Here is a 25,691-nt window from a genome sequence, read left to right as displayed (position 1 = left end):
GCACTTTGAAAGTCCACCCAAGGGTATGGAAATTCTATTTCATACTAATCAAATCCTTACATATTCACGTGTGAAATATTAGTACAAATATTGAGAACATTTTCCAGAGCAGTTACCGAAAGGTTCCCTAAGATCTTTTCCTAAGATCTTAATAATCTTTGTGACCTTTTTATTTCTAACAGGCAGGCTTCTAAAGTTTTGGTGACAGTGTGGGGAATTTAAAGTGGCAGCTCCTTCCAAAAGCAGCTATATAAACATAGTATGTCATCACTTATAAATAAGGCCTGTATTACATTCGAGCTGTGAATGTGCAGAGTGTGTGCGAGTCTAGAGCTAAGAGCTCATTTAAAGTCAGGTAAACAAATGACCTGATCTCTGCCTGCCTCACAATTGACCACTACTGGCCCTAGATGACACGATACAGTTTTCAAATCCAATATCATGAGTTTGACCAATTTCAATAAAAAGCACCGAGTATTTAGCCTGCATTTTCTGGTGTACTGTCTGTGTGTTTGTGGTGAGCACAGAAAACATTAAGGGTTAAGACAGAGAGGCATACAGAAATGGGAGCTTGACTGGCATTCCGGTCTGGATTTGTATTAATATAAGCTGCAGTTCAAAGAAAAGTAAACATTTTGCTATTAGCTCTGAACTTATTCCCGAGAGTAACTGAGTAAAAAGGCACAATAAACAGTAGTGCCTGTGTGTGTGTTTGCTCATTTGACCATTACAGCATTATAAAAGTTTATACATTCACAAGTTTGTGGAGCTCAAGATCATGTGTACAGAACAAAATGTACCGTTTTCATGCTTGTACAATTAGCATGTATGTATGAGTGAATACTAAATATCTATTTAAAAATAATAATAATAATAATTCATCACTGTGGGAATCTGTATAGTTTAAAAATACTAAACTACTTTCATTGGAAACAGAGATTGTATGTGAAAAACAGAAAACAATTATGTGACCAAAAAATGAATTAAAGTGTGTGTGTGTGTGTGTGTGTGTGGGTGTGTAGGTGTGCATGACTACAGTCTGGCTTGGCCTGAGTGGGGTGTCAGACTAAACAGAGCAGTACGCAGTAGTGGGGAGGCGAGTGTGAAGTTGCCATGTTGTGACTGCTGCTGGAAACTATTTGGTATGTACCTCATCAACGTCTCGGAGCAGATGTTGATGTCCACTCCCACGAAGCTCACACACTCCTGCACCACACCGTCCAGTGCCGTCCTCAACAAGGTCTGCGACACGTCGTGCTAGAAAGAGGGACCTGGCTTTACATGTGTGCATGTGTGTGTTGCTGTATGCATTAAAGACAGCCTCCTCAATCAGTCAGTGACTTAAGAGAGGACTGTTGATCCTTTAAAAGATTTTTGATTCGCAAACAAACCTTTCTTATGATTAATTAGATGATTATAATTATAATATAATTAGTATGATTACTTATACACAGACAAGTTTGTTTTTTTCATTACAAGAGCAATGCTACCAGAACATTTTCCACTTCAATACACAAAAGGTCTATATTGCAATATTGAACTATGTAACTATACTGAGATCCTTCTAAAAGGGGTGGGATTATCTGAAAGCTATTACATCTCGACAAAATCACATTCCAAAAAAATAAGACTTTCCACAAGGCCACTGTTGTTTAGTCATGGTCAGATCTGAACCTGAATACCTTGTGGTTTTAGTACTGGTTTGAGAGGAGAGACAAGAAAAGCAGCAGAGTGTGGATCTCTTTGTCTCAAGAGAGATGGAGAGACGTTCAGAGCCTGTTTTCATTGGAAAGAGCCTATGACACTTCAAAGTCCACTCACAGGGGTTTTCCATTAAGCGCAGGGAATTGATAAAGTTAATCCAACCGAACTATTCACACTTCGGAGGCCTTTTTAAAAAAAAAACGGGAATGGGATTCATAGGGAAGCAAACCACAAACCAGAATCCAAAACTGTCAAAAATTAGTACCAAGTGGTGAATTCTGACCAGACCTTGTATTGTGAAAGGACCTATAACCATATGGAAGATGTTACCCAGTGATAGAAGTCTTGGTATAATGGCAATGCAGCCAGCAAAACTGTAAAATAAATTTCACAGACCCCCTCCAAACTATTCAAATATTAGGCTCATTATTTAAATGTTTATAATAATAATTTGATTATTTTATTCCTGAAATTACTGGCAACAGAACACATTAGGTCCAAGTTGAGATTATTAATAGTGCCTGAAATTGTGTTTGATTTATTAAGATTTGGATGAAAACAATTAAATTCGGGGGTCAGTCAAACTGCCAAATAACTATAACTAAATAAATATAATAATGTAATAAATAATAAATAAATAAATTACTAATAAATAAATAAATTACAGGGCCCTCACTTTGAGAACCACTGCCACTACAATACATTTACATTTACATTTATTCACTTAGCAGACGCTTTTATCCAAAGCGACTTACAAATGAGAAAGTCTCACAATATCTCACCAAGAAGAAGGTGGGTTTCAAGACATTTTATTTCCTTAATGACTAAAGTTGCTTTCACATACATATGCAGAGTTTAATTCATTTGATGGTGCGAATCCCCCCAGCCAGATACACATATCGGTTAAAGATGACCTCTGTGCCACAAATTAGAGTCATCACATGAAAGACTGCTAAAACTAGAGAGAACATACAAGAGTGATGAATCTAGGACCTGGCTCCTGTAATCAGTTTTCATTTGGGGGAAGTCCAACAGAAGTGATTTTTATTACAGTGCAAAAACACAAACCTAAAGAAACAGGATGTGTGAAAGAAGTGTGGTAGTACGAGTGTAAACAAATCTAATGCCAAATTCCGTTTTGTGTGCTCTGGTGTGTCTAAGTGTGTGCAAACACGTATTGTTGGGCTTGCACGAATACAAATACATTTTTGTAATAAGCTCAATAACAAATCTCAACTAGGCTTTGTGAATAAAAGTTAAATAAAAAAGTTATAAGCAACCAAAGACAGGAATTTCACTGTATTAAAAAGATACTGAGAAGACCATAATGAATTCAATGAATATAATATACACATTCGAACTCACATACACACATTCATGGGCAAATGGAGCAATTTCAAATGGACAGGAATAATACATAAAGTTTTCCAATTCCGATACAGTGGTTTACTTGTAGGATGATTACTGGAGATGGAGGCAGATTAATTTTAATCATATACTTGAATTCTATGCATGTTAATAATCGAAGCATGGATATATTGTTTTTCTAGTCGTGCCCAAATAACAAATTGCAGTGTAGTCGACTTAATTATATGATGCTAAGAAAACCAAAAGAACATCCATCCATCCAAGGCGGGGGACACCCTGGATGCGGTGCCAACTCAACCCATTCACACACTATGGACAATTTGGAAATGCCAATCTGCCTACAACGCATGTCTTTGAACTGGTGGAGAAAACCCGGAGAACCCAGAGGAAACCCCCAGGCCAGAGGCAGGATTTGAGCCCCCAACCCCGGAGGTGCGAGGCAAACGTACCCCTAGAAGTACATCAGCAAACACAATATTCTAATATAAAGCACCTTGCACAAGTGTACCTGTTTGTTCCTGGAAAGCTCTTGAATTTGTTAGAGAACATGCCTAAACAAACATCATCCTGAAGACCAAGGAGCTATCAAAGTCAGGGACAATATTCTGCAAAAGTATCAGTCAGCATTTATGTATTCTTTTAAAATTCCAAGCTTTGAAACACTAATAGATACATTATTTATTTTTTTAAATGGCACTATCATGAGGAGGTGATTGTCTGGTCTGGTTCTCTGATCTGGAGCACAACATTTGGTGGAAACCCAGCACTGCTCAATACTCCAAGAAGACCATTCCCACAATGAAGCAGTGCGGTGGTAGCATCATGTTGAGATTTATCCTTGGCCTTCTTTGTCTAATGCGCTCCTTACCCAGTCACTAAATTTTGGTAAAAAGGCCTATTCTAGGCAGTTAGTTAGTTACAGTTACATTTATATAGTGCTTTTCTAGACACTTAAAGCACTTTACATAGTATTGGGGAGCGGGGAGGAAATCTCCTCAACCACCAATAGTGTGTAGCATCCACCTGGATGATGCGACGGCAGCCATAGTGCACCAGAACGCCCACCACACACCAGCTATTAGTGGAGAGGAGAGAAGAGTGATGTAGCCAATTCAGAGATGGAGATTATTAAGGGCCATAATAGAGAAAGGCCAATGGGGGAATTTCACCAGGACACCGGGGGTTACACCCCTACTCTTTTACGATAAGTGTCCTGGGATTTTTAATGACCTCAGAGAGTCAGGACCGTGGTTTAACATCTCATCTGAAAGACGGTGCTGTTTTACAGTATAGTGTCCCTGTCACTATGCTGGGGCATTAGACCCCACACAGACCACAGGGTGACCGCCCCCTGCTGGCCTCACTAATACCACTTCCAGCAGCAACCTTAGTTTTCCCCAGGAGGTCTCCATCCAGGTACTGGCCAGGCTCAACCCTGCTTAGCTTCAATGGGAAACCAGGTTATAGCTGCAGGGAGATATGGCTCTGGCAAAGTCTGTGTACTAGGGGCTCTAGTGTTTATCACTCCATTCATTTGGGATTGTAGATCTTGTTAGGGAGGAAGCTATCGTAGTGTTCCAATCAGCAGTGAAAGGCGTTGCTTGCCATGTGGGGCTTTGAGCAGGGCTCTGAAGCCTACTTGCTAAATTCTGTTCAGGCAGAAAGGCATACAGAAGATGGTGAGGCCACTCATGGGCCGCTGCATCCTGTCACAGTGCATCCTGGCTCCACCAGAGACAACCACAACACTGAGGGCAGAGTTGAACATGCCTGTTTAAATTCAGCCTGGGAAAAAAAAAAATAAATAAATAAAAAATCAACTGTTGATATAGCATCATCATGCTCCTGTCCAACTAGGGAGGAAGACCGGACATTGAGATGCTTTGGGAGGCCTGCACATTTCACCAGAGATTTTAATGGACACCATTTGACAACCATAGACGTGGTAACAGATTTAAAGATGAGTCACTACAATAAACCCAATCCAAATAGCAGTGAATTGGAATCAAAGGACTCAAGGACTAAAACAGGAGGAAGATGCTATAGTTCTGTAATTCTGTGGATCTTAAGACTAAGAAATAATTGAACACTGAAAAAGTGGCAGTGTGGCAGAAGAGGCAGTAGGTAAGCAGAACATTTTGAGAAACCTATGTCTATGACTTAAAATGGATGCTCCAGTGTAAAGATGAACAAAATATTGTCTCGCAGCAGATAAATCTAATCTTATCTGAATACAAATGCTTATTCTTTGTAGTCCAGAAACTCAAGTTTGTGACACTAATCATCTGCATAATTGTTCCACCACTGTCCAACATGTGCATTTTCTTTTAGCTCAGACTAGGATACCATTAGTCATTCGTCATTTTCATTGCTGTAGTGACATTAAGACCCAGCAACAGAGGCCCTCTGAGAGGCATAAAATGAAAGATCTTAAGCTTCATTTAATGCTATAGGCATTTTTACTTTGCCTCTAGTGGCTATAACAGTCAACTGCAGCTGTATACAGATTAGATTAGAGTAACATCTGCAAAAGAAGGGGGAAAAGGCAAAATATTTAGCTGTATAACTATGATTTTCTAATGGTACCCGTTACTGGAAAACACCTGTAATGCCATACAGTTTTTCACACAAGAACAGCATTCATGTGAGGGAAAGCACCCCTGTAAAATACCATTGAGCAACCCACACACTCCCATTGTAACTTTAGAGAGGTGACAGTTATGCAAGAATGCTTTTGGAATGTATATTGGGGAAAGAGGAAGGAAACTAAATGCATAGTTTTAACACTATTTAAAGAGGAGGAGCTGCTGTAATTAAAACGTTTGGAGTTTGATTGTGATTAATACATTTTCATACATAATTGATTATAATATCTTAGAGAGGTATTAGCGAGATAAGTGAGTATCCAACAATATATTGCATTAGAAATACAGAATAATAAAGATACAAAAAAAAAGACTTAACATTGATACATTATTGCCACATATCATTGAACGCTAATCTAGATGCAATGCACAACTGTGATACTAGACACCCCCACGCCCCAAACACCCCCCCCCCTCAGGTAAGTTGACTGACAGCAGATCAGCAATACTTAAACACACCCTCAAGGGATTTTCCACAAAGCATAACCAGTATTTCCTAGTTCGTGACCTAAAAAAACTGCAGCTCCTTAGTGGTGGGATGCAACCTGAGAAGTGTGTGGACAGGTTCCCAGATAGTTGCACCCTACCCCTAGGGCTAGCTACTTGGCAGCCATTTGGCTGCACAGGGCCTCAGGCACGGATGAAGCGAAAATTCTCACAGTCCTTGAGCAGACTACAAGAGGAAGACACCCAAAAATGTCGCCTTCAGGCACAGCGGCATAGGAATGCACGCCAATTAGGACACCATCAATCATGATAGACAACAAACTATTTTAGAAGGCAGTTACGGGCAGTTATGCGCAGGGGTGTGCTAATTTATGAGCTTGGACAACCCCACTGTGAATATTAGCAGTAACATACTGGGGAGAAAAACCCACAAAGACAGCATATGATCAAGCAAGAGAACTGGCAGTGATCTGTGTCTGTTGGCGGGCTGTCTGTCACTCCAGGGTTGGGAGCACAAGAGTAACGGTATCCAAGACGTATCACTCCTGACTGAACAAAGCTGCACAAAAAATAGACAGGGGCGTGGTACACCCGTGATTACAAAGTAAAAAAAAACAAAAAAGGCTCAGGGTCTGCATAATAAAATGAAGTTTGAACACCAGACAGTGAACCTAAAGGTCTACAACGTAGTTTTGTTGTACAGGCCCTAATACATCCATATGCAGTACTCAAAGTACTGTAGTTTCAAAATTGCAGGGTAGACTGTCCAAACTATGGTATCCAAAAAAAATCTATCTGTACTTAGATAAACACTAGGCTGACTTAAAAACGATAATGATCTTTTCTTCTATCCACTCACTCACTAACTCTCACAGCTCCTCTCTTCCTTGTTCACATTGGAACAGAAGGCTGACAGCTGAGCTCCAACATATCTGTGCAGAGTGGCTGCCCTGAAGACAAAACAGCCCAAACTCAATTAAGACATCTGGGAATAAGAAGAGAAACGCTGGTGTGAGTCTGCATACCTTTTGAGCGCATACATTTTATTCGCCTGTCCGGTTTTCCTCATATTATTTATATTCACACACATTATATATATATATATATATATATATATATATATATATATATATATATATATATATATATATATACACACATACATACACATACATATTTTATATATATATATATATATATATATATATATATATATATATATATATATATATATATATATATATATATATACACACACACATACACACACACATACACACACACACATACTACACTGCTTTAACACAAATAATTCACGCAGCACAAGGGAAAGGCCAGCCCTAAAAAAAACACATACGTTGAAGACACACTCTCCACACTCTGCTTCACCTCCAGCAGGCTTCTGAGAGACTCTTACACTTACACACACTCACACACACGCACAGGCACGATTAAATTCAGGTGCAAGGTCCTATTTGGCTTGGATGGGCCCCAGTGCCAGAACAAAGTGTTTCTGTCCGCACTCGGCCCAGTTAACAGCTTTTTCATGAAAACCTGCCATTCTAAGATGTCAATCAGTGCGCTGCTCTCCTCTCCCTCTCCCTCGCGACCCAACACGAATCTAACCAGCTGCAGGCTCCGAAAACACACTTCCCAGAGAGAGATGAAAACACAAAAGATGTTTGATTGGGGGATCCCTTTACATACCTCCCAACCCTTTGCCTTCTGCGTAACCAGAGACCTGCGCTTTCAGCAAAACATGAAAGACCCAAATGCAGGAGAGCAAAAAACAGCTGAGCTCATCCTGACACTTGTTGGGAGACACAGCAAGGATAGCATTGCGGTAGATGGAGAAACCTTGTCAATATTAGCATAGGTTCCTCAAACCAGAACTGCCGTAATTAATTGTAGAAATCGTACATATGGGCATAAATACAACAAGCTAAATGCTGCATACCAGTCATGCATCAATACAACTTACTTGTCAATATTAATACTGAAATAAGTAGCCTACTTAATATTAAGCAATGAGGGAACACTTTGTTCATCACTGTTTCTGTTAGTTGCTGCCATCTGCTGCTAGCAATAAACTCCTCGCGCCAAGTTTTATGTTGAATATGTTATGCCATTTAAACAATATCTTTAATAAAGGGCGTGAAGACGGCTGACCTGAGCCGTCAGTAAGCGTGATCATTAAAATGAGCGCAAGGTGCCATGAATTGAGAGGAAAGGAAATGCATGTCGCAGAACCAAAGTGCTCTCGTGTGCGACAGTTCTCTGCACACTCGCGTTACTGCTCCGTGTTCACAAGGTGCAATTCAAGGCACCTCATCTTCATTTTAATGACCATGCTCGCTGATACTGCTGTGCATGCTCAGACCCGCCACCTTTGTGCTCACTAAATACCGTTTACAGAAGTGGGGATATTTAAAAAAAGCCACAAAAAAAACCCCTCAAGTTACATAGAGTGAGAGTAAGTCATTCAAGTCATCTGCTCCCTGTCGGTGTGTGTAAATTTCCCTGACCTGTCTTTTTACCCTTTGCGCTGTGTTTGAGCTGCTAGGGTATCCTTATCTGGTGAGTACCAAGTGTTTTTGACAGACTAGAGAACAAAATACTGGGGGAAAAAAAACAAAAAAACGATCAGATAACAAAATACACAAAGAACACAGATTAGGTAATATAAATGCACCAGAGGTGATTTTTTTTTGTCATTGTTGTTCTCTATACTTTCTGTTAGCTAAGTAGCTAGAGTTAATGGGTTTGCATGCTACTATCAGCCTGGAGACTGAGCGGACCTTCAGGGAAACAATTCAATTCACCATCCGACATGAGCAGTGTGCTGTGAGATTATTAAGAAGCAAATCTTTCCACTTCAACCAGAACTTTGCATCGGTGACGTATGAACAGACTGGCGCAGAATTAAGCAGAATCACAGGGCGAGCTAGCTAATTAAAAGACGCGTTTTTGTTCAATGTAAAAAGTTGATGTGCACAACAAAGTTTCAAGTTTCTGTTATACTGAGCAAATCAGAACAACGGCAGCCTATGAATATAATATGTTATATATAAAATATTGATATTATTGCCTGGAAAAGCCAGCAACATTTTTAACAGCCTGTAGACACAGACAGAGACGAAATCACGTGTCTAAGGCAGGTGAAGGTGAACATCATTCACTCACATCATTCACTTTCCCACGCTACACTAAATCGTAACTATCCATCAACATCATCGTCATCTGTCAACTTAATGTCAATCGGTACTCTTCCCCCCATTTCCTTCTCTTGCCTTGGGGGAAAAGATTTTTGCAGGGAGCAAATCGCTAAGACCCATTACAAAAAGGAAGCTGGCATTTACTGGAGTGACATCACCTTCTCAGCTTGCTCGAGCTCTTTTTCTAATCTGTCCCACAGCAAAACCTGTCTCAACAGTCACACACACACACAAAAAAAAGCTTATAGGATTTTCTTCTTAGTATCATTTAGGGCAACCTTTACTGCAGTTTTTTCTTTACTCCGTTTGAATCATCCAAATGCCTGCCTAAAAGACAGAGACCGGTAATTTCCTGAGGCCGGTGATTTCAATCAATTTTAATTACAAAAAAATTATGCTTGAGTATGCTTTGCTCTGCAATGTAGACGATAATATTTCCCTCTACATAGACGTACATCGACACCTAATTTAAGAGAGCTGTGTTTTGCGCTCATCGAGGAGTGTAAGAGTTTTGCATACATAGATAATTATACAGAGAGAGAGAGAGAGAGTGTGAGTGAGAGAGAGAGAAGGCTAGTAGGAGAGTGACAGCTCCTTTAATATCCGGGGTTGTGTGTGGTGTTTTTCCACACAGCTGGGTAAGATGGTAAAATGTGCCCTCTGGGACTTTTAAGAGGCTAAGGAAATCTGAACACACTCACTCTACCTTTCTCACAATGACTGACAGTTCACTATATAAACCAAAATGCAGGACGCCCCACCTCCTGTGACAAGCCACAACACTGACAGAAGCACGGGGATGTGGAACAGATCATCAACCACAAGCCGGTACAAAATCAGTTTAAAAAAAAAAGCCATGCATATAGAGGATTTTACATGAAGTTCATAAAGGCTTACATAACATTAATCTGCTGTTCCAGGTGCATCTGGTGAGGTAGAGGTCATGCCTTAACAATATTCATCCACATTGAATATCAAGTATAAGCTAAAATGGCAAACGGGAGCATAGAGGATTTTTGCACAAGTAATATGGTCCTATGTTCAAAACAGAGAAAAAGATTTTCTACGCTGACCTACTGCACACAAAAGCAGCCACTCTCATCACTCAGCATGTCAATGCAGAGGAGAGGCAGCTCGTGTTGCTTTCTCCCTACCCAGATCATATGGCAGGGTAAATAAACGCTGAGTGCTGACAGATGTGTGTGCGTTCAGGGGAACTTCAGCAAAAGAGTGCAACATTCAATTATGGGACGGACCAAAGACACTCGTACTACTGAACAGACTGTCTGCATGTGTGCGCATCACTGTGCACTCATGCATGTGTGGTGCGAGCATCATGGGTAAGTCAAAATATAACTAACAGAACTGACAACATTTATACATACACACACACACATATACATATATACACATACACACACACACACACACACATATATATATATACTGCATACTGTATATATATATATATATATATATATATATATATATATATATATATATATATATATATATATATATATATATATATATATATATATACACACATACATACACACACAAAAGAGGAAGAATGGATCCAGGTCGCATTCCCAAAGATCTTCTGTATGGTGAGCAGTCTGAGGGTTCACGGCAAACTGGCAAACCCGACTGCAATTCAAAGATGTCTGCAAGAATGACATGAGATTATGCGGGATCAACCCTAGTTTGTGGGAATCCAGCGCTGAAGACCGTACACCCTGGCGTTTTGCCGTTAGACTTGGGCACTCAGAAAGTGGAAAAGGACAGGTTTAAGCACCTTGCTGACAAGAGAGACAGGAGGAAGGCGTGGCAATTTCAGCCACAGTGTGCGACTCAATTTGTCTGCGGCAACTGCAAGCGGGACTGCCACTCACAGGTTGGCTTGTACAGCCACTCGAGAAAGTGCAAATAAATTCACCCGAAACGGATGCTACACCATCGTCTCCCGAAGACGGAAGGATACCAATCAATCATATACATACATACATACAGTATCTCACAAAATTCTATGGTCGACCAAAGAAGTTGAGTGCATGTGCTCAGCATCATATCCAGAGGTTGTCTTTGGGAAATAGATGTATGAGTGCTGCCAGCATTGCTGCAGAGGTTGAAGGGGTGGGAGTCAGCCTGTCAGTGCTCAGACCATACGCCGCACACTGCATCAAATTGGTCTGCATGGCTGTCGTCCCAGAAGGAAGCCTCTTCTAAAGATGATGCACAAGAAAGCCTGCAAACAGTTTGTTGAAGACAAGCAGACTAAGGACATGGATTACTGGAACCATGTCCTGTGGTCTGATGAGACCAAGATAAACTTTTTTGGTTCAGATGGTGTCAAGTGTGTGGTGGCACCCAGGTGAGGATTACAAAGACAAGTGTGTCTTGCCTACAGTCAAGCATGGTAGTGGGCATGTCATGGTCTGGGGCTGCTGGCACTGGGGAGCTACAGTTCATTGAAGGAACCATGAATGCCAACATGTACTGTGACATACTGAAGCAGAGCATGAGCAGTATGCAGTATTCCAGCATGATAACGACCCCAAACACACCTCCAAGACAACCACTGCCTTGCTAAAGAAGCTGAGGCTGAAGGTGATGGACTGGCCAAGCATGTCTCCAGACCTAAACCCTATTGAGCATCTGTGGGGCATCCTCAAACGGATGGTGGAGAAGCAAAGGGTCTCCAACATCCACCAGCTCCGTGATGTCGTCATGGAGTGGAAGAGGACTCCAGTGGCAACCTGTAAAGCTCTGGTGAACTCCATGCCCAAGAGGGTTAAGGCAGTGCTGGAAAATAATGGTGGCCACACAAAATATTGACACTTTGGGCACAATTTGGACAGTTTCACTTAGGGGTGTACTCACTTTTGTTGCCAGTGGTTTAGACATTAATGGCTGTGTGTTGAGTTATTTTGAGGGGTCACAAATTTACACTGTTATACAAGCTGTGCACTCACTACTTTACATTGTAGCAACGTGTCATTTCTTCAGTGTTGTCACATGAAAAGATTTAATCAAATATTGACAAAAATGTGAGGGGTACTCACTTTTGTGAGATACTGTACATATAGACATACATAGCACTTTTAGTGGTTAGTGGTTCTACAAAGCCCTACACTACACTAGTTTTCATTCACCTATTCACACACCAATGGTAGCAGAGCTTCATGCCATCGGGAGCAACTTGACTTGCCCAAGGAAACTTCATTCGGCATATTGAGTCGCCAAGCCTACCATTAGAGAACAGCCGACTAACAGCCACCCTAACAGCCGACCATCAGCCGCGACCATCAGCCGCCTCAACAGCCGCCCCAACAGCCGTTAAGTTTACATGCCTTTTAGAGGAAGATAGGCCTGAAGCTACAGTGCTTGTGGACAGTTGATGCTTTTCACATTACAAACATGCTTGCTTTCCTTCCCCTTTGCTCGGGTGCGGACAGATTTTCTGTATGTTTTTCATCTAGAAGGAACACTCAAACACAACACATACACTACAAGCAAAGAACACACAAACACACATTCTTCCCTCTAAATTGCCAGCCTACTAAGTACAACAAACTGTTTCTACAGTGAACTAATCTGCATTTATTTTGCCAAGAGGTCCTCCAGAGTTGAAGGCCATGTTTTCTAATGAAAGTCAAGAAGAGAGGATGAGTGAAAGCAAGCATGCAGAACAGCAGGACAGAATAAGGGAGAAAGAGGGAGAAAAGAGGATACAAATAGCCTCAGGTCTTGAGTCAACATATGATGCTGTCGGCAAACTTAATTGAATTAATTGTGTCAGAAAATGGATTAGTTCGAATTTGAGACCGCAAAAGCAAACAGACAGAAAACATGATTAGCTCCCTAGTCCAGCTGACTCCTGTTTATTACTCAAAAATTAAGATCCTAGCCAGTCCTAGACAGCTGGTGTGGTGCCTAGGATTACTTGTTAGCTTTGAGTAGAGTTAAAGAAACACCAAATCACATCATGGTGTAGACAACAATGTAATACTGTAATCTCAAATTCTTGGTGTCTTTAGTGAGTAACATTTTGGTGGGTAGATTAGTGGATAAAACAGACTTAAGTAGAATTATACCTAAAGCTAACGGATTTAACCATTTAAGTCGTCGAGGCCTTATGCAATACCTGGTCTAACTGATTCCTTCTACACAAAGAGTATTTAAATGATTACATGAAGTTAATTAATCATAATCTATACTTTGGTTTGGCTACTTGCAAAAATGTCAGTGTTAACATATTCTATTTAGTGCAATATTGCACAGATTTAAAAACAAAATCAAACATGAAAAGCTGCTTCTTTTGTCGGAAAAACAGTCCACTCCCATTCAACTCAACCATACTGCCTGTACTGTCCGAGTCACATCACTGACCTGGTAAGTACCAATGCCGATGTGTTTAGGATCAATCTTGACCAGTTCAGCCAAAGGATCCTGAACTCGTCTTCCAATCGACACTGAGGAGAAATTCAGGAAAAACCTCTGTCAGGGCAGCAACAGCCAGAAAGACACAGGCAATCAACTGGAATCTCAAAGGACCAGAAATTACTCCTTTAATGAACCAACAGATCAAATTAAATTAGAATAAATTAGCCATGCAAATGTTTTTTGTTTTGTTTTGTTGTGGCACCAGGCTAAATGTAAAAAACTCCACACAGAATTCCACTCTCGTTAACTAATTATTGTACAGTCTCGTGTGCAACAACTGCCTTCTACAACCCACAAACTATTATCATCACTATTAAGCAATGAGAAAATATATTTTCCCTGTTTGCTATGGGGTGACACAGGGATTTAAAAAAAAAAATAAAAGCAAATAAAATACAATAAAATTTTAGGTTAGACACAAAATGCAAAGCTAGGTATAGAGAAACTATAACTACTAACTGTAATTCCTTCCAAGACTAATCTGTCTGGTATGTCACAGTATAGTAATTAATGCACTGCTGTTGATATAGATACAGCTGACCAGTTCAAATTAATTACAGCCCAGTAAATTAATCAGACGGAGCAAGGTATAATTTTACTATGTCCTTAAGTTAACAAAAGTACATTGGAACTTTTTAAAAGCCTTTCAGACTGGGTCTTGGCTGAGTGGCTGGAAAGGAAAAATCAACAAACATGCTATGATGTTTAAGTGCGAACACATGACAGGATCATTTAACAGCCTGAGCTACAGATGATTATGCCATCACATGCACCAAACCAAATACATTAGAATGTGTGTGTGTGTGTGTGTGTGTGTGTGTGTGTGTGTGTGTGTGAGAGAGAGAGAGAGAGAGAGAGAGAGAGAGAGAGCGTGAGAGAGAGAGAGAAAGAGCGAGAGCGTGTGAGTGAGAGACAAAGAGAGCGAGAGTGACACATAGAGAGCGAGAGTGAGACAAAGAGAGCGAGAGTGAGATTGGGGGGGGGGGGGGGGGGGGTGCAGTCTACACATGCAGTCTACACATGCAATTGTCACTATATAAGTTTAGTATCTAAACAAAGACAGGAGACAATTTATGTGTCCAGACAAATAAGACCAAATAACTCAATTAAGAAGAAAAAAAATCTGACAATCTGTACAGTACAAGTCATAAAATTCTATTAAATTTGGCAATACAATTGACCCAGATGCTAATAATAAGCATGGGTAGCATGAGCTGTTGGATGCACTTGTTTTTATTAATTTTGTTTAGCCTTACTAAGGGCTACCAGGGAGACTCAGCAATGCTTCAGCTTTAACTGGGCATGACCAAGACAAAGAATATAAAAATCTGTTAGAGGGGGCGGGGAGGGGGTTGGGGAGGAAAAGACAGACACACAGAACATAAACCCTTAGAGAAATGATGTTAGGGAACAAGAGCTGGTTTCAGTCTGACTTCTTGGAAACGCAGTCCACATTACGGAGCACAAGGGAAAGCGGTGCTTTTGTATGTACTGTACAAGGCCCGATTGAAACTCTATCCCAGTGCAAATATTATTGCAGGCAGTAGCTTCCCACTGAGCTTAATGCAGAGATGCAGCGAGTACGGCATGGCAATCATCATCATCCAGCATCCCACCTCCACCCTTCACTCACAATCACCTACTTAAAGTCTCAGTCACACCTAGACTACAGGTATTATCTACAGTCTGCAATTCAGAAACCCACTGACACAGTTCTCTATTCACACAATGATAAAGCATTGAAACATTAAAAAAAACAAAAACACTTGGTTTGTAAAAGTCATCTAACAGATTTTTTTTTTTTAACACAGGTACTCAAGAATATCAAATAAGTATCAATGTGTCAATTAACATAATGCTAAGATGCTATGTGTAACAATTAATAAAAGCCAGTTAGATTTACTCACACACTGGCCGAACTATTTACACATACACTGGCTAAATTTTCACATAACTACTTGTTTAGGGTCACATGCATTAAGTGGCAAAACAAAACATCTGAGCACACTGTGACCAAGTGATTGAACACAGTCACTGACCAAGGGCATAAACACTGACTGACTGAGGGCATATTCAGTTGAACAGTCAATCTGTGACTATGCCCTCAGGTCACTATGCGCTTTGTCAGTCAATGACTATGCTCTCAGTCACTGATTAACTAAGGGAATAGTGATCTAACTGACTGAGCACATAGCCACTAACTGACTGAGCACAGTCACAGACTGATGGAGCACGTAGTCCATGACTGACTGAGTGCATAGTGATCAACTGACTGAACACAGTCATTGGCTGACTGACTGAGCATATAGTCCCTGACCTAGCACATAGTAACTGACTGAGCACATAGTGGCTGACTGAGCATATAGTCACTGACTGGCTGAACACAATCACTGGCTGAGCAAATAGTCACTGACAGACTGAGCACAATCACTGGCTGAGCAAATAGTCACTGACTGACTGAACACAATCAGTGACGGAGCACATAGGCGCTGACTGACTGAACATAATCACTGACTGAGCACGCAGTCACTCACTGACTGAGCACAATCACTGACTGAGCACATAGTCACTGAAAGACTGAGCACAATCATTGGCTGAGCAAACAGTCAGTGACAGACTGAACACAATCACTGACTGAGCACATAGGTGCTGACTCACTGAACACAATCACTGGCTGAGCAAATAGTCACTGACAGACTGAACACAATCACTGGCTGAGCAAATAGTCACTGACAGACTGAACACAATCACTGACTGAGCAAATAGTCATTGACAGACTGAACACAATCACTGGCTGAGCAAATAGTCACTGACAGACTGAACACAACCACTGACTGAGCACATAGGCACTGACTCACTGAACACAATCACTGACTGAGCACATAGGCGCTGACTGACTGAACACAGCAATTCAGCTGTTTAGAGCAAAGAGATGAAGGAGTTCACTCAGTTTCCATTTATCTCCAATGCTGCATGGCATACACATTAGCGGCCTCTCCAACTTATTTAAAGAGAGACAGTGATGAGAAATCAGATACTGTAAGAGGGTGTAATGAGAAGGCTAACATTAATGAGGACTACTATTCTTACAGAATTCAATGAATAGAACATGGAACACACAAATGTGCGCACACACACACACACACACAATGTTGCAATTTCTTATGGCTTTCGTAAAAAGGATAAATATAGCTCCCCAGTTCACGCTTGCACTTGACCAGAAGAAAATGTACAATAAATGCTATGATGATTTACTGCTTTTATAGAGGAAGTCTGGAATAATTCTCGGATCCTGCTTTTGAGAGCATCTGAGTCATTTCCAGACCCTTCTGTGTGCATTTTGTGTTTGGGATTATAGACTGAGCATCTGTGTGGTCCAGAACATAGTCAAAGCTTGAAAAGTCCTGTTTTACAGTAACATAATGAGTTACACAGATCTAGTCGGACCAGGAATAACAACAAAAAACGATCTGCAAACAATGTAAGACATTTATGTTCTGCACGGCCAAGTTAAAAGCAAAACTTTGAGGTGGTCGGTCAATGATGACTGTTGTAATGGTGTAACATGGTCATGATGTAATTGTGTAACATGGCCTAGAGGCAACTGTCACACAAATGCAGCATAAGACAGAACTAGACCAAAAAGGCAGGGAAAAATCTGGATGAGCTACTTTCCTAGCATAGAAGGGAACTCTCAGGCTTATAATTCAGAAGAAATGTGAGATTTTAAAACTTCACTGGAAATACACTTTGATGTTAATATTATATTACAAACATTTGGCAGTTTTCCTGTCAAGCTGGTTAAAATGGTGAGAGAGAGAGAGATAGAGAGAGAGAGAGTAATAGTAATAATTAAATAATAGTTACCTGCACTCCTCAGGTTTGGATCCAGGTCTGGCATTTCTTTTACTGCCTCTGGACTGACACTGTAGATCGATGCTCCAGCTTCATTAGTGATACTGAAAATCAAATATACAGTTTACAGTTCATAAATCTGAAAAGGACACAAAAAACAAAATCTCATGAAAACATTTCTTCTTATAAACTCCCCCCCCCGAGTGATTCTATAAAAAATCTGTGTAATGATAGACCAAGAAGCCTCTTTAAAGATTTTCCACAGAGCACATAGATGTCTTCAACCCATACCGTACAGGTGCTCACTCCCAGGGCTTAGCTACCACGACTCTGAGAAATACACACAGTATTTCTGATACACACAAATCACATATTCCTCAGTTTACTTTGGCCATCAAAGACCTTTTAAGGCTGTTAAAATGAAACCTAAAGGGTACCAACTACCTAATAACAATAAATGGTTTGACTTCTAAAATACTAAAAAGGTAATGAGTAACTCATTCATCAACTATTAATTAATTGATGAAGTACGATACAACAAGCAAAATATTAAGATTAATACCACACACATCCAGTTTATTGTTCAGGAATACAACTGATTAATTTAACAGTAATTTAAAAGGATTATTGTGGATTTCTACAAGACTAAATTATTATTATTATTTTTATTATTAAACATATTTTACATTATTTAAATACTTTTCACCACAAAGCAGTTTTAGAGAAATCCAGTTCTTGGCACCTAATGTGCAGACCGAAGACGACAAAGACGCTGCAATGAAAAAGTTAAGAAGAACTTTTGGATGAAACATTGACTCAAATACAGACTCAAAAAGGGAAACGTAAACTCCTCTGATCAAGTGCAAGTATGGATTACATGACTACATGTGAGATTAATACATGGACTTTGCTGTGCTGTGTTTAGCTATATCTCTGTCGTCTTCTTCACTCTGTTCATGCAAAGTTAGGAATCTATCCAAAGAGTCTAAATATATATATATATATATATATATATATATATATATATATATATATATATATATATATATATATATATATATATATTTTTTTTTTTTTTTTTAAATACAAAATATTAAATGAATATAACTACATGGAATGGCAAATGAATGGCATAGACCACCATTTTCATGTACAGATCAATCAATGACCGATGCTTAGTAGTGCCTTCTCAGCGTGGCTCAATGTTCCTTTCAAGAACCTTCAAACTAACTGTCCCTCAATGGTGGAATGAACTTCCAACCTCAATCCGGACCGCAGAATCTATCACTATCTTCCAAAAACAGCTAAAGACCCACCTCTTCCGTGAACACCTAACCAACCCATATAAAATAAAATAAAATACATAATAAATAACAATAATAATAAAAAAACTTACTCTGGCACTTACACCTCTACTCTGCACACTTTGCTTCTTCTAGAACTCAAATAACGGATCTTGTATAGTAGCACTACTTGCACTGTTCTCTGCGTGGTATATTGCTTTGTTTGTATTTTCTCATTTGTAAATCGCTTTGGATAAAAGCGTCTGCTAAATGAATAAATGTAAATTGATAGTGGGGCTGGACAATAATAAGATTATGAATATATCACTGCGCATGTGCACACACAAACATCAATAGATCATTTTATTTATTTATATATATATATATATTATATATATATATATATATACACATATTCACACACACACACACACACACATACACACACCTACTGTCAAATTAACACTATTATTGTGCACTTCTAAAAGGCAGTGTAAAAATGTGATAGGTGATTATTGCCTACTCTAACTGTTGCAGTGTTTTACCCAATGTGTTCAGCCTGACAAAAAATGTTGAACCATCTAGACATGTTTACCACTCTGTAGTATGTAAATGCTACAAAGAAAACTCATTAATGATTAATGACCATGTCATGCTGCCATTAGGGGGGGAAAAAAAAAACAAAAACAAAAAAAAAAACCTTGAGCTAACACTGCCATCTAGAGGACATAATAACAAAAGGACTGTGATTCAGCAACATGACCAACCCATGCGGAGAATTCTGGTAGTAACTCATGCTCGAAAACACCATTTTCTTGCAGCTTTGTTTATGGTAGAACACAGATTCGATTAACCATCATTGTAAAGTATGGTTTGCAGAAACATTAGCATGCAATGAATGCTTGATCTTTAAAAATTAAAAAATAAATAAATAAACATGTAAGCTCCATAATGCAAACATGATTTTGAAATATACTCTAAAATAATCATTTTCAGCACATATATAGTCTATAGTACCTTGAAAATCCTTCACACAAAAACAGCATTTCTCACTCAAAAAATGGGTTTGTACCTTTAAGGACAATCAAGGTCAAAACCAGATTCCAAAGAAAGCATTTATTACTTCCTGAAAACATACATACATAGTCAAGGTCAAGGTCAGCTACCAAAAGCAAGTTTACTACTCCTCAAAAACCAGACTACCTTTATGGGTACATAGACAAGGTCAAGGTCAATGCTAGATACCAACCCTTTCACAGCCTTCATGAAAATCATTTAAAAAAAAAAAAAAGTTGAAACGAGCCAAAACAATTTTGAGATCACCATTATAACCCCTCCACCTTCTTCAGCATGGCTCGTTATGTCATCTCACTCAATTAATGGAATCTTAACCATGACAGCTGACAGAGGCTTTGACTCTTCCACTAGAAGAACCTGTGGTCTGTTTTTTATTCTCCTCCAGAGTCCCCCCTCTCCCCTCCCCTCTTTTTTCCCCCCTGTAACAGAACATCTTAACACAACATCTGTCCCCTCTCTACAGCCGACATGTCGTTGTGAAAACTGTGCTAACAAGGCCTGGCATATGACCTTCAGTATAGGGTCACAGTGGAGTTGATCATTAATAAGACACCACCACACACAGACAGTGTGACAAACAATAATCATTACAGGATTTGTAGATGTAGTACGACTACATAAGTACATTTACCAGAATTAATAACACCTATCTGACTTTTGCAATTCTTTTTTCCCCTCTCTTACACACATAAAGATGCTGATGAGGGTTAAGTGACAGGGTTGTAGACTGGCATCAGGGTGACAACCATGCCATATAAATAAATAGAATGGAAACCATAACACACAATAACACACAAACAAAACACAGTAAAAATTACAAATTTTATTACAATATTCTTTCAGTTGCAAAGAAGTTTGAGGGTTTTCTTGCATGTACTGCCCATTTCAAATCCCCCCCACAACATTTCAATGGGATTCAAATCCAGGCTTTGGCTAGACCATTCCATACCCCTCCATTCTTTCTGAGCCATTCCTTTTTGGATTTGCTGGTGTACTTAGGATCCTTTCCGGTTGAAAGGTCCACTTCTGGTTCAACTTCAATTTTCGGACAGATAACCTCACATTATCTTCAAGCACTCTTTCATATGATGCAGAATTCATAGTTGAATCAAAGTATGTAAGCTGTCCAGTCCCTGAGGCAGCGAAGAAACCCCAAACCATAAGGTGTTTTATAATCAGCACCAAACATGTCTGCTGTTACTGTGGCCAAATACCCATCTTTGATTCGTCTGTCCAGAACACATTATTCCAAATGGCCTGGTCTTTGCTTATATGCTCATAGGCAAACTGTAGTTTTGCAGAGGCTTTTTCCTGTCACACCTCTCAGGTCAAATTTGTGCAATCTCTTTCTGATTGTAGAAGCATGCACTTTGACACCAACAGCTGCAAGACTTATTTTTTGGGGTTCTTGGAGACTTCTTTTTTTTTGCATCAGACGGTCTCCTGGACTGAATTTGCTGAGTCAGCCAGTCATGGACAAACTGGCAGTTGTTTGAAATCTGCGTCACTTGTAGATTATTTTTCTTACAGTGGAATGATGTATTTCAAATAATTTGAAGATCTTTTTAAATCCCTTTTTAAATCCCTTATCTGTCATAGGCATCCACAATCTTTATCTGAAGGGCTTCCAGAACTCTTTAGATCTTGGCATGATGACACCACACACCTCAAAAGCAAAGGGAACACCAGACACTAGATATGAGAGGGGTATAAATAAGTCAGGTTCCACTTGCACTCCCTAAGCAGGTTATAATCACTGGCACCCAATCTTGAACACCTGATTCTAATTTTATAGATTTGAAGGCGTAATAAATGTAGGGGTGTACTTACTTTTTCCATATGACTGATCTGTTTTTTTGTTCATTTAAATCGTGAAAATGACAACAAAATGTCATTTGATAGCGTGCATCACCTTTATTAATAGGTACTGTTTCAAAGAGGATCAAATGTTTGCTTTTCCAAATTTGTCCAAAAAGCCAACAATTTGCATGACATTCTCTAAGACATGAATAACCACACGACTGTGTGTGTGTTAATTTACACATATGTATACATACACAAACAATGTGTATCTCAAAAAATGTGAATATCGTGGAAAAGTTAATTTAATTCAAAAAGTGATACTTCATGTATTCTACATTCATTACAAATAAATTCTTTATTAAAATATGTTGAGATACTGGATTTTTGATTTCCATGAGCTGTAAGCCATAATCATAAAGATTAAAACAAAAAAGGGCTGAAATATCTGTGTAATGAATCTAGAATATATGAAAATTCCACTTTTTGAATTAAATCATGGAAAAAAAAAAAAATTTCAGCAATATAAATTTTTTTTGAGATGCACCTGTATGTATGTATGTATGTATGTATGTATGTGTGTGTGTATATATATATATATATATATATATATATATATATATATATATATATATATATATATATATATATATATATATATATAGATATAGATATAGATAGATAGAGCGAGAGCGTATCTCACAAAAATGAGTACACCCCTCGCATGTTTGTAAATATTTGATTATATCTTTTCATGTGACAACACTGAAGAAATGACACTTTGCTACAATGTAAAGTAGTGAGTGTACAGCTTGTGTGACAGTGTAAATTTGCTGTCCCCTCAAAATAACTCAACACATAGCCAATAATGTCTAAACCGCTGGCAAGTGAGTACACCCCTAGGTGAAAATGTCCAAATTGGGCCCAGTTAGCCATTTTCCCTCCCTGGTGTCATGTGACTTGTTAGTGTTACAAGGTCTCAGGTGTGAATGGGGAGCAGGTGTGTTAAATTTGGTGTCATCGCTCTCACACTGCCTCATATTGGTCACTGGAAGTTCAACATGGCACCTCATGGCAAAGAACTCTCTGAGGATCTGAAAAAAAGAATTGTTGCTCTACATAAAGATGGCCTAGGCTATAAGAAGATTGCCAAGACCCTGACACTGAGCTGCAGCACGGTGGCCAAGACCATACAGCACTTTAACAGGACAGGTTCCACTCAGAACAGGCCTTGCTATGGTCGACCAAAGAAGTTGAGTGCACGTGCTCAGCGTCATATCCTGAGGTTGTATTTGGGAAATAGACGTATGAGTGCTGCCAGCATTGCTGCAGAGGTTGAAGGGGTGGGGGGTCAGCCTATCAGTGCTCAGACCATACGCCGCACACTGCATCAAATTGGACTGCATGGCTGTCATCCCAGAAGGAAGCCTCTTCTAAAGATGATGCACAAGAAAGCCCGCAAACAGTTTGCTGAAGACAAGCAGACTAAGGACATGGATTACTGGAACCATGTCCTGTGGTCTGATGAGACCAAGATAAACTTATTTGGTTCAGATGGTGTCAAGTGTGTGTGGAGGCAACCAGGTGAGGAGTACAAAGACAAGTGTGTCTTGCCTACAGTCGAGCATGGTGGTGGGAGTGTCATGGTCTGGGGCTGCATGAGTGCTGCCGGCACTGGGGAGCTACAGTTCATTGAGGGAACCATGAATACCAACATGTACTGTGACATACTGAAGCAGAGCATGATCCTCCCTTCGGAGACTGGGCCACAAGGCAGTATTCCAGCATGATAACGACCCCAAACACACCTGCAAGACAACCACTGCCTTGCTAAAGAAGCTGAGGGTGAAGGTGATGGACTAAACCCTTTTGAGCATCTGTGGGGTATCCTCAAATGGAAGGTGGAGGACCACAAGGTTTCTAACATCCACCAGCTTCCTGATGTCGTCATGGAGGAGTGGAAGAGGACTCCAGTGGCAACCTGTGAAGCTCTGGTGAACTCCATGCCCAAGAAGGTTAAGACAGTGCTGGAAAATAATGGTGGCCACACATAATATTGACACTTTGGCCCAATTTGGTCATTTTCACTTAGGGGTGTACTTACTTTTGTTGCCAGCGGTTTAGACATTAACGGCTGTGTGTTGAGTTATTTTGAGGGGACAGCAAATTTACACTGTTACACAAGCTGTACACTCACTACTTTACATTGTAGCAAATTGTAATTTTTCCAGTGTTGTCACATGAAAAGATATAATCAAATATTTACAAAAATGTGAGGGTCGTACTCACTTTTGTGAGATACTGAGAGAGAGATAGATAGATAGATAGATAGATATATATATATATATATATATATATATATATATATATATATATATATATATATATATATATATATATATATATATAAATGAGATAATACAATATATAATATATTAGCATATGCATCTACTGGACTTTTTTTCCCCGAACATAATGTCCTGTACATTTCCACATATACAATACTAGTTGTATACAATCCGTGTAGTATAGACACTCGTTGGCACTGATTGGTTCTTGTCAGTTAGGCATGTGAACTAGCTGTCACTTCAAACTTTTTGTCACCTTAAACCCAGATGTCAAATACCCAGATGCTATAATGTCTAGAAGCAGTCCCTACCAGTAACACAATTACTGTGCTGCCCATTTCATGCCTTGTTTGCATATGCGTGGGGGTTTGAAGTTAAAGTTTATTGCCTTTGGAGGAGAAAACGATGCACATGGAAACCACACTGCCACAACTGCATAAGTCAACTGAAGTACTCATTAACATGGTTTTTAGGGTTAGTATATGGCTAACTTGGAATTGCTATTTTCAGTGGGTTATAGTGGCATGCATTTGTGTGCAATTTGATGAGCAGGAACCTTAGTTTTTATTACATTGGATGTACAAATTCTTTAAAAATGTTAAAAATGAAAGGTTAATTAGCCAATTGTGCCATATAAAACATCAAGGATTACCGTGAAAGTAAACTTTGCCGACAATTATTTTGTAGTGTAGTATAAAACCAATGTACCTCTTAATAGCACCATTCTTTATTAATTTTTGACTAAATCCTTGTCACACTTGGCAAGAGTTTTCACCTTTTTTGTTGAGGTGAAAAATTTCAAAGATGATGTAGGTTTGGAATTATTTAAGCACGCACACTAATAGTTGAATAATAATGGTACTTAACTTTATGGTTGAACCCACAGAACCCATTATTAATATGATATTGTCTGTTCTCATCTCTAAAGAATCCATGGACATATTTTAATTTGCCTTTTTGTTTTAGGCTGTTGGCAACATGGGAAAGGTATCAAAGTGTGTATCTATATCTCAGTGTCAGTAAATGGACAAGGGCTGTGGGTGTATGAGCTCTTAGAGGGCTACCATTCCTCTTAATGAGGATCTTGACTCTGACTTTGCCCTGGGACAACGACAGACTTAAGAGACCACAACACAAATGTGTGTAATGTGTGTATTTTTTGAGTGACTGTCAATCCTATAGGGTCATAGCCAGTGCTTAGAGGTAGGTTGTGTTATTGAGTGGATGTTTTTACATTCTCTTATGGCAAAGTGGGTATGGACATCCTTCTGCTCGCTGCCATAGCGATGTCCTTGCATTAATATGACTGTGGCCATGTATCCATGCCAGGTTCAGCACGGACTGTTATCCAGCTGCCCCAGCAGCCGTGCTAATTAATTCAGACGTGTTTAATTCGGGGGCAGTCTGCTCTGCCTTCCATTTTCCTGTTCTATTTTCCCTTAGGTGTGTTAGTTTCCTCTAAATATAGACACCATCTCGGTTTCAGCTGACCTCAAGCAGCTA

At 39.5% G+C, this 25,691-nt stretch overlaps 1 protein-coding gene across 4 annotated transcripts in view; it reads right to left on the bottom strand.

Annotated features, from left to right (window-relative positions):
• Window positions 1-25,691, bottom strand: part of srbd1 (S1 RNA binding domain 1) — a 147,679-nt gene that overhangs the window by 94,388 nt on the left and 27,600 nt on the right. For all 4 annotated transcript variants that reach the window (XR_008396273.1, XM_017464862.3, XM_017464863.3 and 1 more), the window contains 3 exons: window positions 17,693-17,784; window positions 13,772-13,854; window positions 1,151-1,257 (listed from right to left, as the gene is read on the bottom strand). Coding sequence is in view for 3 of the 4 variants with exons in the window: in XM_017464862.3 (XP_017320351.1) it covers window positions 1,151-1,257; window positions 13,772-13,854; window positions 17,693-17,784 (282 nt within the window). In the remaining variant the exon portion in view is untranslated. The remainder of the gene's footprint in view (window positions 1-1,150; window positions 1,258-13,771; window positions 13,855-17,692; window positions 17,785-25,691) is intronic.

This window comes from Ictalurus punctatus, chromosome 3 (assembly GCF_001660625.3).
Source record: "Ictalurus punctatus breed USDA103 chromosome 3, Coco_2.0, whole genome shotgun sequence".
NCBI lineage: Eukaryota > Metazoa > Chordata > Actinopteri > Siluriformes > Ictaluridae > Ictalurus > Ictalurus punctatus.
This window is presented reverse-complemented; position numbering and strand designations above follow the sequence as displayed.